Here is a 16,929-nt window from a genome sequence, read left to right on the forward strand (position 1 = left end):
AGGCCCCAGGTTACATGAATGGCTTAAAAACTATATTCATATTCATTATTTTTTTGCAGGTCCAAAAAGGACACCAAGGTTCTAATTGAGGATACGGATGATGAGGCCTTCAGCTGAATCACCAGCGAGCATCGGCACATGTCGACAAACAACCACACACACTCACACGCCACATGGGTCTTCTTTTCCATCTCTAACCTTTAGTCAAAATGCCGCCGCCGCCCCCCCCCCCCCCCCCCCCCCCCCCCCCAAAAAATTTCTTTTTTGCTGGGCAATGAAAAGTACTTATCGCCATCATTTGTGAGATTTCTTTTCATTCATGCAAACTACGAAAACAATGAAAATGTTGTTGGTGTTTTTCTTTATCGTAAAAAACAAAATGGAAATCATGCATTTCAACCTTTTGTGATTTATTTTTTCTTTTTTTGTAATTTTTTTGCGCCCCACCAAAAGAAATGTCCATGTTGAGTGGATATTTTTCTTTTTCTTTTAAAAATTGAAAACAATAAGAATATATTTCCAAATTATATTTTGTTTTTGTTTTTTATCTTTAAAGAATTTGTGGATTTTTGTTTTATTTTGTCAAAAAAAAACATTGAAATGAATATATTTCCAAATTTGTGGATTTTATTTTATTTTTATATTTAAAAAACATTTTTACAAGAATGTATGTCCACATTTTGTGGATTTTCTTTCCTTTTATTTGAAAAACTAAAATATTTAAGAGAACGTATCTTTGAATGTTCTACTGGTATTTTTTTCTTATCTAAAAAGAAGTTGAAAAGCATGCATCTCCAAATGTGGATTTTTTTTTATGTTAAAAAACAAACATTGTTTTTGCACATTTTAGGATTTTTTTTTTCCCTTAAAAAAACAAAAAACTAAACAAAAACAAAGGCAATGGAAAACATGTATCTCCAAATTTTGTGAGCTTTTAGAGAGAAAAATGCCCAAAAAAACAAGAACAACAGGGTATTGTTGTTTTTTGGCTTTAGATGTTGAAAAGAAAAAATTCCTAAGAATCGGCGATACTTTTCATTGCTCAGTGACGAAACCAGTGAGGGGCTAACAAAGACCTCATGTTACCTCATCCTCATGTAAACACACACACACACACGCACGCACCATAATGTGGTGATCCTCACAATCTGCTGAAGCACAAATATAGTATTACACTCGACGTATAAGACAACAATGTTCCTTTTCTTTCCTTCTCTCTATCCATGCATGCCATGCAACAAAAAGCTATTATCGCCACCTTTTTTGTTTTGTTTTTTGTTTTTCTTTCCAAAACCCAACAAACATATTGTTTTCTTTGTGTTTTGGATGAAAATGGAAACAATTTGAGAAGGTTTTTTTGTTTTTGTTTAGTTTTTTTGTGGCATGGCGATGATGTGCTTTTATTTCTAACCAAGCTGCATAGACGACTGTTTACATGCCTTTCTGGACTACTTACAGGATCAACAGGGACAACAAGAAACAATCAAAAAAACCAACAAAAAAAAAACAAAAAAAAGAATTCAGTAGAAACCCGAGGAAGGACTTGAAACACGCAGCATATCAGAACAAATCAACTGGTTTGACCTCAATGATTATTATTTTATACTGTTTTTGGTTTCTTTCCTTTTAATTGTTTGTTGTTGTTATAAGATATTTAAAAAGTGCTGTCGCAACGCTGGAGGCACTTGCAGGAAAAGTGCATTTAATACACAAACTACATGTAGACGACGAGGGATGTCGCTTTGTAATATAATACTTTGATGTGCATTAATACTGTACTGTCCTTGTCCCGGTTCAGTGTCGTTTCTACTAGTGAGAGGAGCATCCAACTCAGTGATGTATTTTCTAATGTTTGGACTTTTTTGACACACGTTTCTACTCAATTTCTTGTGAAAACCAAAACCAGTCTGTACAAAATGAATGCTTGTATGGAAAGCTGTTTCAGCATTCATTCCATATCTTCTTAATCTTAAGGTCCATGTACTAGTACACTCTTTGTCCTCACTAGTAAGACAATTCAGCACACTAGTAGACAACTTTCTTACTAATACCGTTTGTTTGTTTGTTTTCCCCCACTACGCTGACATTTCTGCACACGAGTAGGCCAACGTCATACTAGTAGAATGAATAAATGTTACTAGTGAGGTAAAATTGTGCACTACTTGACATCAGCTTGCTACTAGCACTACTAGTGAAATGCTAAATATTCACTTGTTAAATGTTACAATGTTGCTAGTAGTACTTGTAGTGCACAGTTGTCAACTAAGGCAGTTTTTCCTCACTGGTAGCATGTAGTTGTCATACTATGTAAAAGTTGCCCTACTAGTGAGGACAAAGAGTGTACCGTATTTTCACAACCATAAGGCGCACCGTATTAAAAGGCGCAGTCTCAGTTACGGGGTCCATTTCTGTATTTAACACATACATAAGGCGCACCGTATTATTGGGCGCAGGCATGGTAAAACATACGCTAGCTTAAAACAGACGGTAGCATGCATGCACGCTAAAACAAAGGCAGCGGGAGCAAAACTGAGTTCGGTTGTACTTTATTGAACTATTTAAGAATGTACACACGTTATTTTTTGAACAATCCTCATGCACAAATCCATCAAAGTCTCCTCGTGTTCTGTATCCGAAATGAACAGCTGGGCAAGTTCTCCATCAAACACGGCAGGTTCGCTCTCGTCATTGTCAGAGTCAGTCTCGTTGCCGTGCGGCTCCTCAGAAATGATCCCGGCTTTTAGGAAAGCTCGAACAACAGTGCAAGCAGACACGTTAGCCCAAGCATCCACAATCCATTCACAAATTGTGCCGTAACTCGCCCGGCGCTGCCTCCTAGTCTTAGTAAAGCTGTGTTCGCCATCTGTCATCCATCGCTCCCACGCCGCTCGCAACTTCACTTTGAACCGATGTCCAGCGGTTGGATTTCCCTCGTCAAGCCACTCGGAATGATGGCAAGCTCCGAGTTATTGCGCTTAGTCGAATGGTGAGTGTAGAGACGCTTGTCCCGGCTCTTCTTTGAACATTAATCTATTGGTCGAGTTCCTCGCCTTGTTTCCGCGGAAACTCAGCTTTGTCTTCTTGACTTGGCGACGCTCGTTTTCCTGCTTCCTCCGCTTGCGAACCATGGATTCGTTGATGTTGAATTCTCTCGCGGCTGCTCGATTCCCAAGTTCCTCCGCGTAACTGATAGATTGCAGTTCAAACTGTGCTTCGTAAGCGTGTCTTCGTAGGTGCCGTTTTCGGGGGTCCTTAGCCAAACCGATGTTGATTTGCACAATGCACACCCCGGCGCTATATACCGACTGTGGGCGTGCCTTTAGCGTCCTGTGTCAAGCGCACCCTTCCCCCTTTACGTCTGTCTGCATGCTGTCCTCAGCCACGTCCGCTTTTCCTCTGTATAAGCAGCGTGTCGGCAGGAAATGCTCCCAGTCAGTCAAGCGAAGCGCTCATCGCACAACAACGTTTATAGATTTTGGAACTCTGTGCACACATAAGGCGTCCCGCATTATAAGGCGCCCCCGTCCATTTTGAAAATGTAAGTCTTTTAAGTGCGCCTTATGCTTGTGAAAATGCGGTACTAGTACATGGACGTTGAGCTGGATAGCAAGGATATTGAGTAAATGCTCAAATGCATTTATTGGATATCCTTGATATCCAGCTTAATGTCCATGTACTAATACATGCCTTGTCTTCACTATTAGACAAATATATAAATAAATATTTTTAAAAAAACTCAGCACACATGTAGAACAACTAGGGTGCACTAGTAAAATGATCGTCTTACTAGTAACTAGTAGGACAATGCTGGCATACTAGTGGGACCAATACATGTTACTAGTGTGGCAAAACTTCACTAGTTCACATTTGCGCACTACTAGTGAAATGCTAGATGTTAACTAGTAAACCTTTACTAATAATAATAGTAGCACGTACATTTCACCTAGTGCAGTTTTGCCTTACTAGCAACTGTCCTACTAGTATGCTAAAGTATCAAATCCTTTATACCCAGTTTAAAATCCATGTGCTAGTATGCTCTTTGTTCTCACTAGTAAGACAATTCACTACACTAGTAGAACTGGGTCTTACTTGTATGACATTTGTGCATAGTAGTAGGACAAGATCATGTTCCTAGCGAGGCAAAACTGTGCACTATCTGTGTGCTACTAGTGGACCCCAAAAGGCCAGGATGAGTGCAATGTGCTGAAATGTGGAAGTCACGCTGCCCCCTTTTGTTTCAATACACGAGACGTCGCTTCACCCCCGCCAACACGATGTTTTTGGACACAGTTGCCTTGCCTGCATGCTGCTTTTCGTTCCACAATTTACATCGAAGTTAATTTATTGTTCCTGACGTGTATATTTATATTAGCAGCCATGATTGATGTTGCCATTTTGGACAAGCAGTATTTTGTAGCTTTTGTTTCTCTGTGTTTTTGTTAGGGTTAGGCTCTCTTTTTCATGTGTAGTTATTGGGGGAGGAAATCTGAATGTTTCATTTTTTATCCCAAGTGTACATTAGTGAATGTGCATGAAGCTGTCGTGGCTGTGGCATGAGTTGTTGTAGACGGACACACTTTGACCCACCGAACAGGAAACGGCAGAAGAGCCCACATCTCCCCAGATCCATTTATGGGAAGTCCCGATGTTTTTTACTTTTCTTTTCTACACCAATGACGTTAACGTGCTTCGTAGATGTGCATCTTCCCTGCTGTATGTGTTTGCAGTAGTTGTTCTCCTGTAGACTAGCTGAACGTGATGTTAGATGGATGTTCTACTCGGTAAGAAAACTAGATTGTGGCTAAATGTGATTTTCAAGTAAGACTAAAAAGAAAAAGAATGATGTCTAATTGTAGATCATCCTGGTTCAACTGAGTAGTTTGTACATGTTGAGTGTATAACGCTGTTCTCTCTATGATGTGTTTGTATTTCTGTACACAATTTGGTGATCCTGTCATATCTGGGTTTTATAAACCAGCGTTATTTTTAAAGCTCACTCTGCCTTGCCACTCTTCTTTTCTTTTTTTTCTCTTGTTGAAGCACATTTATTTAATCAACTGCAGAAAGTCCCAGGCATCTACCGATGTATGTCTACAGATGTGTTTATTAGTGGGCAGGCCTTTATTTCCACCAGTGCATTTTATAATGTATAATGTTCCATAAAAAGTAAATTAAATTTTGAAAAATATACCAATATAAAAATATACATATATCATTGTTTTCTTTTAAAATGCATATAACTTCATATTTTAGTATTTTCATACTATTTTTTTTTTTTTTCATAAATTTTTCACAACAATTTAGACCTGTGACTTATTTTTAGGAAGACAAAAGAAATTACATTATTGAAAGTTACAAACTGAACATTTAATTTCAATTGTTGTTATAGAGGCGGCACGGTGGACGACTGGTTAGAGCGTCAGCCTCACAGTTCTGAGGTGCGGGGTTCAATCCCCGTCTGTGCCTGTGTGGGTTTTCTCCGGGCACTCCGGTTTCCTCCCACATCCCAAAAACATGCATTAATTGGAGACTCTAAATTGCCCGTAGGCATGACTGTGAGTGCGAATGGTTGTTTGTTTCTATGTACCCTGCGATTGGCTGGCAACCAGTTCAGGGTGTACCCCGCCTCCTGCCCGATGACAGCTGGGATAGGCTCCAGCACGCCCGCGACCCTAGTGAGGAGAAGCGGCTCAGAAAATGGATGGATGGATGTTGTTATAGATATTTATCAAGAGTGCATTTAGGTAGTTAATTTAACTAGTACACAGTCACCACTCTGAACATACCCCTTCCATCAATGCTCCATTACAAAGCAGCAAACATTCATCAGTGACAGAAAAGATACAATAAAATCATTATTTTCTGCCAGCTTCACACTCAGGAAGGAATATCTCCTCTCATCATTGTAGTTTGCAGGACCATACACCTCAGAAACACATTTCTCAAGAACTATAGAAATGATCTCTTATAGTCTTAACCCATCAACTAGCGATGATGGAAAGTAATCTGCGAGAGTAACTACAAGGTCACCCTTGTAGTTACTTCCCCCCCAAACCAAGACCGGTAAAGAAACTAAAGACGAAAAGTCCATACAAATTAATTTGGACAACTCATGAGTTGCGCTTTGTGATTGCACTCTAATAGTTTTGCATATTTTTCAGTTAACCCTTGGTCAATTCCAAATGCTTGGGAAGATTGTATTTTATCATTATTCTATCATTTTTTCTTATTTAAAGTTGAATTTTGCACTGAAAACTGTAGTGCAATTAAAATACAGATATTTTCCTTAACATGAGGAACAATAGCGATATCACAACAATCGTGATTATCATTTTGGCCATATCCGTGCAAGCCCTACTGACGTGACATCCGGTGAGTTGCATCACTCAGTGTGTGTGTATATTGGTAAATACAACATTGTTATTTTGATATCAAAACCAATGACTAAATGTGGTTTTAGCAGGTTACATGCACGAACAATTGTGCATGGGTGGGGATAGAGTCATAAGGTCCACAGACATATTTAAGTCACCCACGGTTATTACCAGCTCATTCTATAATAAATGACAAATTTTGCCACACCGGCCAAGTAACACAGAGTCATATTATCCCATATGCTTAAGCCAGAAAAGTGCAGCGCTCCGTGCCTTTTCTGACTGACTGGTTTTGCTCACAACTTCTCCACGTTTGGAAAATAATCACCCACAACGAACAGATGACAGTGGTGTGCATAAAAAAATGGTTTACTAGTTGCAACAAATGAAGGTAGATCCATCCATCCATTCATTTTCTGAGCCACTGCTGACCATCGAAAGTCATCTGCGAGAGCACTATTTTCACCCAGAAGGCGCTCTAGTAGTTTCTTCTTCTTTTTTGTTAGTTTTTTTTTTTCAAACCCACCACACCACACCTGGTAAAGATGAAGATAAAAAGTCAATACAAATTGACAACACAATACAGTTTAAATTATGTTGCATTGCCAGTACTCAAGCCCCAGAGTGCTTTGCGTGATCTGTTTTGACATTATTTGTTTTTATTCATCGAAATTGCATATTCATTTAAACCTGCAATCCATAACTTTTTTTTAAATATTAAAACATTCATCTTCACCCATTTGCAAGTCATGTTCAACCTATATTTAATTGAATACACTACAAAGACAAGATATTTAATGTTCAAACTGATAAACATAGCAAATAATCATTAACGTAGAATTTTATGGCTGCAACACGTTCCAAAAAAGATGGGACAGGGTCATGTTTACCACTGTGTTACATCACCTATTCTTTTAACAACATTCAATAAACGTTTGGGAACTGAGAACATTCATTGTTGAAGCTTTGTAGGTGGAATTCTTTCCCATTCTTGCTTGATGTACAGCTTCAGCTGTTCAACAGTCCGGGGTCTCCGTTGTCGTATTTTACGTTTCATAATGCGCCACACATTTTCAATGCGAGACAGGTCTGGACTGCAGGCAGGCCAGTCTAGTACCCGCACTCTTTTACTACAAAGCCACACTGTTGTAACACGTGCAGAATGTGGTTTGGCATTTTCTTGCTGAAATAAGCAGGGGCGTCCATGAAAAAGACGTTGCTTGGATGGCAGCATATGTTTCTCCAAAACCTGTATGTTCCCTTCAGCATTAACGGTGCCTTCACAGATGTGTAAATTACCCATGCCATTGGCACTAACACAGCCCCATACCATCACAGATGCTGGCTTTTGAACTTTACGTCCATAAAAGTCCGGATGGTTCTTTTCCTCTTTGCCCCGGAGGACACGACGTCCACAATTTCCAAAAACAATTTGAAATGTGGACTCTTTGGACCACAGAACACTTTTCCACTTTGCATCAGTCCATCTTAGATGAACTCGGGCCCAGAGAAGCCGGCGGCGTTTCTGGTTGTTGTTGATAAATGGCTTTTGCTTTGCATAGTAGAGTTTCAAGTTGCACTTACGGCTGTAAGGTTTTCTGAAGTGTTCTTGGGCCCATGTGCTGATATCCTTTACACATTGATGTTGGTTTTTCATGCAGTGCCGCCTGAGGGATCGAAGGTCACGGGGATTCAATGTTGGTTTTCGGCCTTGCCGCTTATGTGTAGTGATTTCTCCCGATTCTCTGAACCTTTTGATGATATTATGGACCCTAGATGATGAAATCCCAAAATTCCTTGCAATTGTACATTGAGGAACATTGTCCTTAACTGTTAGACTATTTTCTTACGCACCTGTTCACAAAGAGGTGACCCTTTCCCCATCTTTGCCTGTGAATGACTGAGCAATTCAGGGAAGCTCCTTTTATACCCAATCATGGCACCCACCTGTTCCCAATTAGCCTGTTCACCTGTGGGATGTTCCAAACAGGTGTTTGATGAGCATTCGTCAACTTTCCATCCATCCATCCATTTTCTGAGCCGCTTCTCCTCACTAGGGTCGCGGACGTGCTGGAGCCTATCCCAGCTGTCATCGGGCAGGAGGCGGGGTACACCCTGAACTGGTTGCCAGCCAATCGCAGGGCACATAGAAAATAACAACCATTCGCACTCACAGTCATGCCTACGGGCAATTTAGAGTATCCAATTCATGCATGTTTTTGGGATGTGGGAGGAAACCGGAGTGCCCGGAGAAAACCCACGCAGGCACGGGGAGAACATGCAAACTCCACACAGCCGGGGCCGGGGATTGAACCCGGGTCCTCAGAGGCTGAGGCTGACGCTCTAACCAGTCGGCCACCGTGCCGCCTTCCTCAACTTTCTCAACTTTTTATTTATGTTTAACACAACGTCCCAACTTCATTGGAATTGGGTTATAGCTTTAAACTGAACCAAAGTATTAACAGGAAGTAAAACACCGTTACAGAAAAGGGTAATCATGAATTTACGGGTACTAGTGCTTTAATTTTGAGTTTATCTTTTGAAAGAAGCAAAACCAACGAACATCTTTTGTGGTTGATTGATCGATTGTTCTTACTTTGAGCAAACACTGAAGTAGCAAACACTCATCAGTGGTAAAGAACGCAAAAGAATCATTCTTCACCGCCACTGCCAGCTTCATGCTCAGGAAGGAATATCTGTTCATGTCATTGTACTTAGCAAAACCGAACTCTGAAGGACCACAATTCTCAAGTCAAGAATGATAAAAACAATCTCTAAAAGTACAATCATAAGTTTCATAACAGCAGCGGAGGGAAGTCATCTGCGAGAGTACTATTTTCACCCAGCGACTCGCTCACAGCGGCGATATACTTGAATAATTCTGTGGAAAAGAACTGAACAATTCGGTGAACAAATCGTTTTGATTAACTGGTTCTATGATTCAGTACACTCAAAAGAATGGCCGTGCCCATCGCTATCAAACGCAAAGATCATTCAAACAATAAATGTTTGCCACTCAAAACTCACAGATGATAGATTTACTTTATTACTTTGGACAAACAAGAAATGATTACTCTCAAGATTTTCCTTCCACAGCAGTGAATATTGATCAGCACCAGAGAACATGATAGAATCAACAATCTCCAACAGTTTAACTGCAGTTACATTGCCAGCACAGTAGTCAAGCCCCAGAGTGTTTTGGGTGATCTGTCTTGATATTATTTGTCTTTTATTCATCAAAATCACATATTTAAGGTTGATCAAAGTATTACCAGAAAGTAAAAAAGACACACGAACATGTAAACTCAGATGCCGAATTCGCAGCCACGAGTGCTTCAGCTGAGTTTAAACGTGGAAGAAGCAAAACCACTGATCGTTGGGTAAAACGTGAGGAAATGCAAGTGGAACTATTGTCTTCAGAAACAGTATACATCAGCATTGCAATATTACTGTCTGCAAATATGTGCCCCTCCAAACTTCCAATTTTTAATTTAGACCTGTATGCAGAACTACTCTGAACATATTCCTTCCATCAATGCTCCTTTTTGAAGCAGCGAACGTTCATCAATGGCAGAGAGCAAACGAAAGATTCATTACTCTGTGCCAGCTTCACGCTCAGAAAGGAATATCGTCTCTCGTCATCGTAGTTAGCGAGACCGTACATTTTAGAAACGCATTTCTCAAGTCAAGAACTATATAAATGATCCCTGAAAGTATAGTCTTAACCCAGTAACCAACAACAATGGAAAGTCATCTGCGAGAGTACTATTTTCACCCTGAGGTCACCCTTCTTGTTACTTTTTTCCAAACCCACTGCACCACAACTGGTAAAAGCAGAAAAAAATAAAGACAAAAAGTCAATACAAATGAATTGTGACAACAAAATATAGTTTAAATGCAGTTACATTGCCAGTTCTCAAGTCCCAGAGTCTTTTGGGTGATCTGTCTTGATATTATTTGTCTTTTGTTCATCAAAATCACATATTTAAGGTTGTTCAAAGTATTACCAGAAAGTAAAAAAGACACACTTACGTGTAAACTCACATGCCGAATTCGCAGCCACGAGTGCTTCAGCTGAGTTTAAACGTGGAAGAAGCAAAACCACTGATCGTCAGGTAAAACGTGATGAAATGCAAGTGCAACTATTGTCTTCAGAAACAGTGTATATCAGCATTGCAACATTTGTGTCTGCAAATATATGCCCTACAAAACTTCCAATTTTTAATTTAGACCTGTATACAGAACTACTCTGAACATATTCCTTCCATCAATGCTCCTTTTTGAAGCAGTGAACATTCATCAATGGCAGAGAGCAAATGAAAGATTCATTACTCTCTGCCAGCTTCACGCTCAGAAAGGAATATCACCTCTCATCATCGTAGTTTGCGAGACCATACACTTTTGAAACACATTTCTCAAGTCAAGAACTATAGAAATGATCCCTGAAAGTATAGTCTTAACCCAGCATCCAACAACAATGAATAGTCATCTGCGAGAGTACTATTTTCACCCCGAGGTCACCCTTCTTGTTACTTTTTTCCACACCCACTGCACCACAACTGGTAAAAGCAGAAAAAATAAAGACGAAAAGTCAATACAAATGAATTGTGACAACAAAATACAGTTTAACTGCAGTTACATTGCCAGTACAGTACTCAAACCCCAGAGTGTTTTGGGTGATCTGTCTTGATATTATTTGTCTTTTATTCATCAAAATCACATATTTAAGGTTGATCAAAGTATTACCAGAAAGTAAAAAAGACACACTTACATGTGAAAGAGGAAAGCACAGAGCCTAGAACTGAATGTGGGGACTTTGAATGTTGGGACTATGACAGGAAAATCTCGGGAGTTGGTTGACATGATGATTAGGAGAAAGGTTGATATATTGTGTGTCCAGGAGACCAGGTGGAAAGGCAGTAAGGCTAGAAGTTTAGGGGCAGGGCTTAAATTATTTTACCATGGTGTAGATGGGAAGAGAAATGGAGTCGGGGTTATTTTAAAAGAAGAGTTGGCTAAGAATGTCTTGGAGGTGAAAAGAGTATCAGATCGAGTGATGAACCTGAAACTTGAAATTGAGGGTGTTATGTATAATGTGATTAGTGGCTATGCCCCACAGGTAGGATGTGACCAAGAGGTGCAAGAGAAATTCTGGAAGGAGCTAGACAAAGTAGTTACTGAGCATCCCAGACAGAGAGAGAGTCGTGATTGGTGCAGATTGTAATGGACATGTTGGTGAAGGTAATAGGGGTGATGAAGAAGTGATGGATAAGTATGGCATCCAGGAAAGGAACTTGGAGGGACAGATGGTGGTAGACTTTGCAAAAAGGATGCAAATGGCTGTAGTGAACACTTTTTTCCAGAAGAGGCAGTAACATAGGGTGACCGACAAGAACAGAGGTAGAAGCACGCAGGTGGATTAGATTTTGTGCAGACAATGTAATCTGAAGGAGGTTACCGACTGTAAGGTTGTGGTATGGGAGAGTGTGGCTAGACAGCATAGGATGATGGTGTGTAAGATGACTGGTGGTGGGGAAGAGGATTAGGAAGACAAAGGCAGAGAAGAGAACCATGTGGTGGAAGCTGAGACAGGACGAGTGTTGTGCAGCTTTTTGGGAAGAGGTGAGACAGGCTCTCAGTGGACGGGAGGAGCTTCCAGAAGACTGGACCACTGCAGCCAAGGTGATCAGAGAGGCAGGCAGGAAAGTACTTGGTGTATCTTCTGGCAGTAAAGGAGAGAATGAGACTTGGTGGTGTACTGTGAGGTTCTCACAGTACAGGAAAGCATACAAGGAAAAAGTTTAGTTAAGAAGTTTAGTTAAGAAGAAGTGGGACACTGAGAGGACTGAGGAGAGGCGAAAGGAATACATTGAGATGCGACACAGGGCAAAGGTAGAGGTGGCAAAGGTCAAACGAGGCATATGATGACATGTATGGCAGGTTGGACACTAAAGAAGGAGAAAAGGATATATACAGGCTGGCCAGGCAGAGGGATAGAGATGGGAAGGATGTGCAGCACGTTAGTGTGATTAAGGATAGAGATGGAAATATGTTGACTGGTGCCAGTAGTGTGCTAGATAGATGGAAAGAATACTTCAAGGAGTTGATGAATGAGGAAAATCAGAGAGAAGGGAGAGTAGAAGAGGCAAGTGTGTTGGACCAAGAAGTGGCAATGATTAGTAAGGGGGAAGTTAGAAAGGCATTAAAGAGGATGAAAAATTGAAAGGCAGTCGGTCCTGATGACATTGCTGTGGAGGTATGGAAGCATCTAGGAGAGGTGGCTGTGGAGTTTTTGACCAGCTTGTTCAATAGAATTCTAGCACGTGAGAAGATGCCTGAGGAATGGAGGAAAAGTGTACTGGTGCCCATTTTTAAGAACAAAGGTGATGTGCAGAGCTGTGGGAACTATAGAGGAATAAAGTTGATGAGCCACACAAGGAAGTTATGGGAAAGAGTAGTGGAGGTTAGACTCAGGACAGAAGTGAGTATTTGCGAGCAACTGTATGGTTTCATGCCTAGAAAGAGTACCACAGATGCATTATTTGCCTTGAGGATGTTGATGGAAAAGTACAGAGTACCCAGAGAGGAACTGTGGTACTGCATGTGGAAGTCTGGAGTGGCAGGGAAGTATGTGAGAATAATACAGAACATGTATGAGGGCAGCAGAACAGTGGTGAGGTGTGCTGGAGGTGTGACAGATGAATTTAAGGTGGAGGTGGAACTGCATCAGGGATCAGCCTTGAGCCCCTTCCTGTTTGCAGTGGTGATGGATAGGCTGACAGATGAGGTTAGACTGGAATCCCCGTGGACCATGATGTTTGCAGAAGACATTGTGATCTGCAGTGAAAGCAGGCAGCAGGTGGAAGAACAGTTAGAAAGATGGAGGCATGCACTGGAAAGCAGAGGAATGAAGATTAGCTGAAGTAAGACAGAATATATGTGCATGGATGAGAGGGGTGGTAGGGGAAGAGTGAGGCTACAGGGAGAAGAGATGGCAAGGGTGGAGGACTTGAAATACTTGGGGTCAACCGTCCAGAGCAATGGTGACTGTGGTCAGGAAGTGAAGAAACGGGTCCAAGCAGGTTGGAACGGGTGGAGGAAGGTGTCAGGTGTGTTATGTGACAGAAGAGTCTCTGCGAGGATGAAGGGCAAAGTTTATAAGACAGTGGTGAGGCCAGCCATGATGTACGGATGAGAGACAGTGGCACTGAAGAGACAACATGAAGCAGAGCTGGAGGTGGCGGAAATGAAGATGTTGAGGTTCACTCTCGGAGTGACCAGGTTGGATAAAATTAGAAATGTGCTCATCAGAGGGACAGCCGAGGTTCGATGTTTTGGAGACAAAGTTAAAGAGAGCAGACTTCGATGGTTTGGACACGTGCAGAGGAGAAGTAGTGAGTATATTGGTAGAAGGATGATGAGGATGGAACTGCCAGGCAAGAGAGAAAGAGGAAGACCAAAGAGAAGGTTGATGGATGTCATGAGGGAAGACATGAGGGCAGTTGGTGTTCGAGAGGAGACTGCAGGAGATAGGCTTATATGGAACAAGATGACGCGCTGTGGCGACCCCTAAAGTGACAAGCCGAAAGGAAAAGAAGACATATGTAGGGTGATCAAAGCATTACCAGAAAGTAAAAAAGACACACGAACATGTAAACTCAGATGCCGAATTCACAGCCACGAGTGCTTTCGCTGAGTTTAAATGTGGAAGAAGCAAAACCACTGATCATTGGGTAAAACGTGACAAAATGCAACTGCAACTATTGTCTTCAGAAACAGTATATATCAGCATTGCAATATTAGTGTCTGCGAATCTGTGCCCCACCAAACTTAAAATTTTTAATTGAGACCTGTATGCAGAACTACTCTGAACATATTCCTTCCATCAATGCTCCTTTTTGAAGCAGTGAATGTTCATCAATGGCAGAGAGCAAATGAAAGATTCATTACTCTCTGCCAGCTTCACGCTCAGAAAGGAATATCGTCTCTCGTCATCGTAGTTAGCGAGACCGTACATTTTAGAAACGCATTTCTCAAGTCAAGAACTATAGAAATGATCCCTGAAAGTATAGTCTTAACCCAGTACCCAACAACAATGGAAAGTCATCTGCGAGAGTACTATTTTCACCCTGAGGTCACCCTTCTTGTTACTTTTTTCCACACCCACTGCACCACAACTGGTAAAACCAGAAAAAAATAAAGACAAAAAGTCAATACAAATGAATTGTGACAACAAAATATAGTTTAACTGCAGTTACATTGCCAGTACAGTAGTCAAGCCCCAGAGTGTTTTGGGTGATCTGTCTTGATATTATTTGTCTTATGTTCATCAAAATCACATATTTAAGGTTGATCAAAGTATTACCAGAACGTAAAAAAGACACATTTACGTATAAACTTAGATGCCGAATTCGCAGCCACGAGTGCTTCAGCTGAGTTTAAACGTGGAAGAAGCAAAACCACTGATCGTTGGGTAAAACGTGATGAAATGCAAGTGCAACTATTGTCTTCAGAAACAGTATATATCAGCATTGCAATATTACTGTCTGCGAATATGTGCCCCTCCAAACTTCCAATTTTTAATTTAGACCTGTATGCAGAACTACTCTGAAAATATTCCTTCCATCAATACTCCTTTTTGAAGCAGCGAACATTCATCAATGGCAGAGAGCAAATGAAAGATTCATTACTCTGTGCCAGGTTCACGCTCAGAAAGGAATATCGTCTCTCGTCATCGTAGTTAGCGAGACCGTACATTTTAGAAACACATTTCTCAAGTCAAGAACTGTAGAAATGATCCCTGAAAGTATAGTCTTAACCCAGCATCCAACAACAATGGAAAGTCATCTGCGAGAGTACTATTTTCACCCTGAGGTCACCCTTCTTGTTACTTTTTTCCAAACCCACTGCACCACAACTGGTAAAAGCAGAAAAAAATAAAGACAAAAAGTCAATACAAATGAATTGTGACAACAAAATATAGTTTAAATGCAGTTACATTGCCAGTTCTCAAGTCCCAGAGTCTTTTGGGTGATCTGTCTTGATATTATTTGTCTTTTGTTCATCAAAATCACATATTTAAGGTTGGTCAAAGTATTACCAGAAAGTAAAACAGACACACTAACATGTAAACTCAGATGCCGAATTCACAGCCACGAGTGCTTTAGCTGAGTTTAAACGTGGAAGAAGCAAAACCACTGATCGCTGGGTAAAACGTAATAACAAAATACTACCGTAACTATCAGCCTCACAAACATTATTAAACAGAATTGCAATTTTACTGTCTACGAACATGTGCCACACCAAACTTCAGAATTTTTTTTTAAATTTAAACCTGTATGCAGAACTACTCTGAACATATTCCTTCCATCAATGCTCCTTTTTGAAGCAGCGAACGTTCATCAATGGCGGAGAGCAAATGAAAGATTCATTACTCTGTGCCAGCTTCACGCTCAGAAAGGAATATCGTCTCTCGTCATCGTAGCTAGCGAGACCGTACATTTTAGAAACGCATTTCTCAAGTCAAGAACTATAGAAATGATCCCTGAAAGTATAGTCTTAACCCAGCATCCAACAACAATGGAAAGTCATCTGCGAGAGTACTATTTTCACCCTGAGGTCACCCTTCTTGTTACTTTTTTCCTAACCCACTGCACCACAACTGGTAAAAGCAGAAAAAATAAAGACGAAAAGTCAATACAAATGAAGTTTGACAACAAAATATAGTTTAAATGCAGTTACATTGCCAGTACTCAAGCCCCAGAGTGTTTTGGGTGATCTGTCTTGATATTATTTGTTTTTATTAATCCAAATCACATATTTAGGTTGATAATGCAGCCCAAAGGGGGGCACAAGCCAGTGCAAACTGTAGGCCGGTCCCAAGCCCGGATAAATGCAGAGGGTTGCGTCAGGAAGGGCATCCGGCTTAAAACTTTGCCAAACAAATATGAGCGTTCATCCAAAGAATTCCATACCGGATTGGTCGTGGCCCGGGTTAACAACGTCCGCCACCGGCACCGTCAACCCGCAGGGCGCCGTTGGAAATTCAGCTACTGTGGGTTCGAAGTCGAAGAGGAGGAGGAGGTGGAAAGCGGGTTCTTTGGCAGAAAGAGAAGAGGAAAGCACAGAGCCCAGAACTGAATGTGGGGACTTTGAATGTTGGGACTATGACAGGAAAATCTCGGGAGTTGGTTGACATGATGATGAGGAGAAAGGTTGATATATTGTGTGTCCAGGAGACCAGGTGTAAAGGCAGTAAGGCTAGAAGTTTAGGGGCAGGGCTTAAATTATTTTACCATGGTGAAGATGGGAAGAGAAATGGAGTCAGGGTTATTTCAAAAGAAGAGTTGGCTAAGAATGTCTTGGAAGTGAAAAGAATATCAGATCGAGTGATGAGGCTGAAACTTGAAATTGAGGGTGTTATGTGTAATGTGATTAGTGGCTATGCCCCACAGGTAGGATGTGACCAAGAGGTGCAAGAGAAATTATGGAAGGAGCTAGACAAAGTAGTTCTGAGCATCCCAGACAGAGAGAGAGTCGTGATTGGTGCAGACTG

General features: G+C 41.0%; 1 protein-coding gene and 6 non-coding genes across 9 annotated transcripts in view; 1 reads left to right on the forward strand and 6 right to left on the reverse strand.

The window, feature by feature from the left end:
- Positions 1 to 4,996, forward strand: part of xpr1a (xenotropic and polytropic retrovirus receptor 1a) — a 100,290-nt gene extending 95,294 nt beyond the window's left edge. For all 3 annotated transcript variants that reach the window (XR_009789424.1, XM_061779852.1, XM_061779851.1), the window contains exon 15: positions 60 to 4,996. Coding sequence is in view for 1 of the 3 variants with exons in the window: in XM_061779851.1 (XP_061635835.1) it covers positions 60 to 117 (58 nt within the window). In the remaining 2 variants the exon portion in view is untranslated. The remainder of the gene's footprint in view (positions 1 to 59) is intronic.
- Positions 4,997 to 5,770: 774 nt separating this feature from the next.
- LOC133481470 (small nucleolar RNA U3) lies at positions 5,771 to 5,975 on the reverse strand. Its single transcript, XR_009789581.1, has one exon. It is a non-coding gene; the product is annotated as a small nucleolar RNA U3 (small nucleolar RNA).
- Positions 5,976 to 9,882: 3,907 nt separating this feature from the next.
- LOC133481467 (small nucleolar RNA U3) lies at positions 9,883 to 10,097 on the reverse strand. Its single transcript, XR_009789578.1, has one exon. It is a non-coding gene; the product is annotated as a small nucleolar RNA U3 (small nucleolar RNA).
- A 520-nt stretch (positions 10,098 to 10,617) lies between these two features.
- On the reverse strand, positions 10,618 to 10,832 carry LOC133481447 (small nucleolar RNA U3). Its single transcript, XR_009789558.1, has one exon. It is a non-coding gene; the product is annotated as a small nucleolar RNA U3 (small nucleolar RNA).
- A 3,403-nt stretch (positions 10,833 to 14,235) lies between these two features.
- Positions 14,236 to 14,450, reverse strand: LOC133481458 (small nucleolar RNA U3). Its single transcript, XR_009789569.1, has one exon. It is a non-coding gene; the product is annotated as a small nucleolar RNA U3 (small nucleolar RNA).
- Positions 14,451 to 14,975: 525 nt separating this feature from the next.
- LOC133481462 (small nucleolar RNA U3) lies at positions 14,976 to 15,190 on the reverse strand. Its single transcript, XR_009789573.1, has one exon. It is a non-coding gene; the product is annotated as a small nucleolar RNA U3 (small nucleolar RNA).
- Positions 15,191 to 15,719: 529 nt separating this feature from the next.
- On the reverse strand, positions 15,720 to 15,934 carry LOC133481457 (small nucleolar RNA U3). The gene has a single exon (XR_009789568.1). It is a non-coding gene; the product is annotated as a small nucleolar RNA U3 (small nucleolar RNA).
- Positions 15,935 to 16,929: the final 995 nt, after the last annotated feature.

This window comes from Phyllopteryx taeniolatus, chromosome 7 (genome assembly GCF_024500385.1).
Source record: "Phyllopteryx taeniolatus isolate TA_2022b chromosome 7, UOR_Ptae_1.2, whole genome shotgun sequence".
NCBI lineage: Eukaryota > Metazoa > Chordata > Actinopteri > Syngnathiformes > Syngnathidae > Phyllopteryx > Phyllopteryx taeniolatus.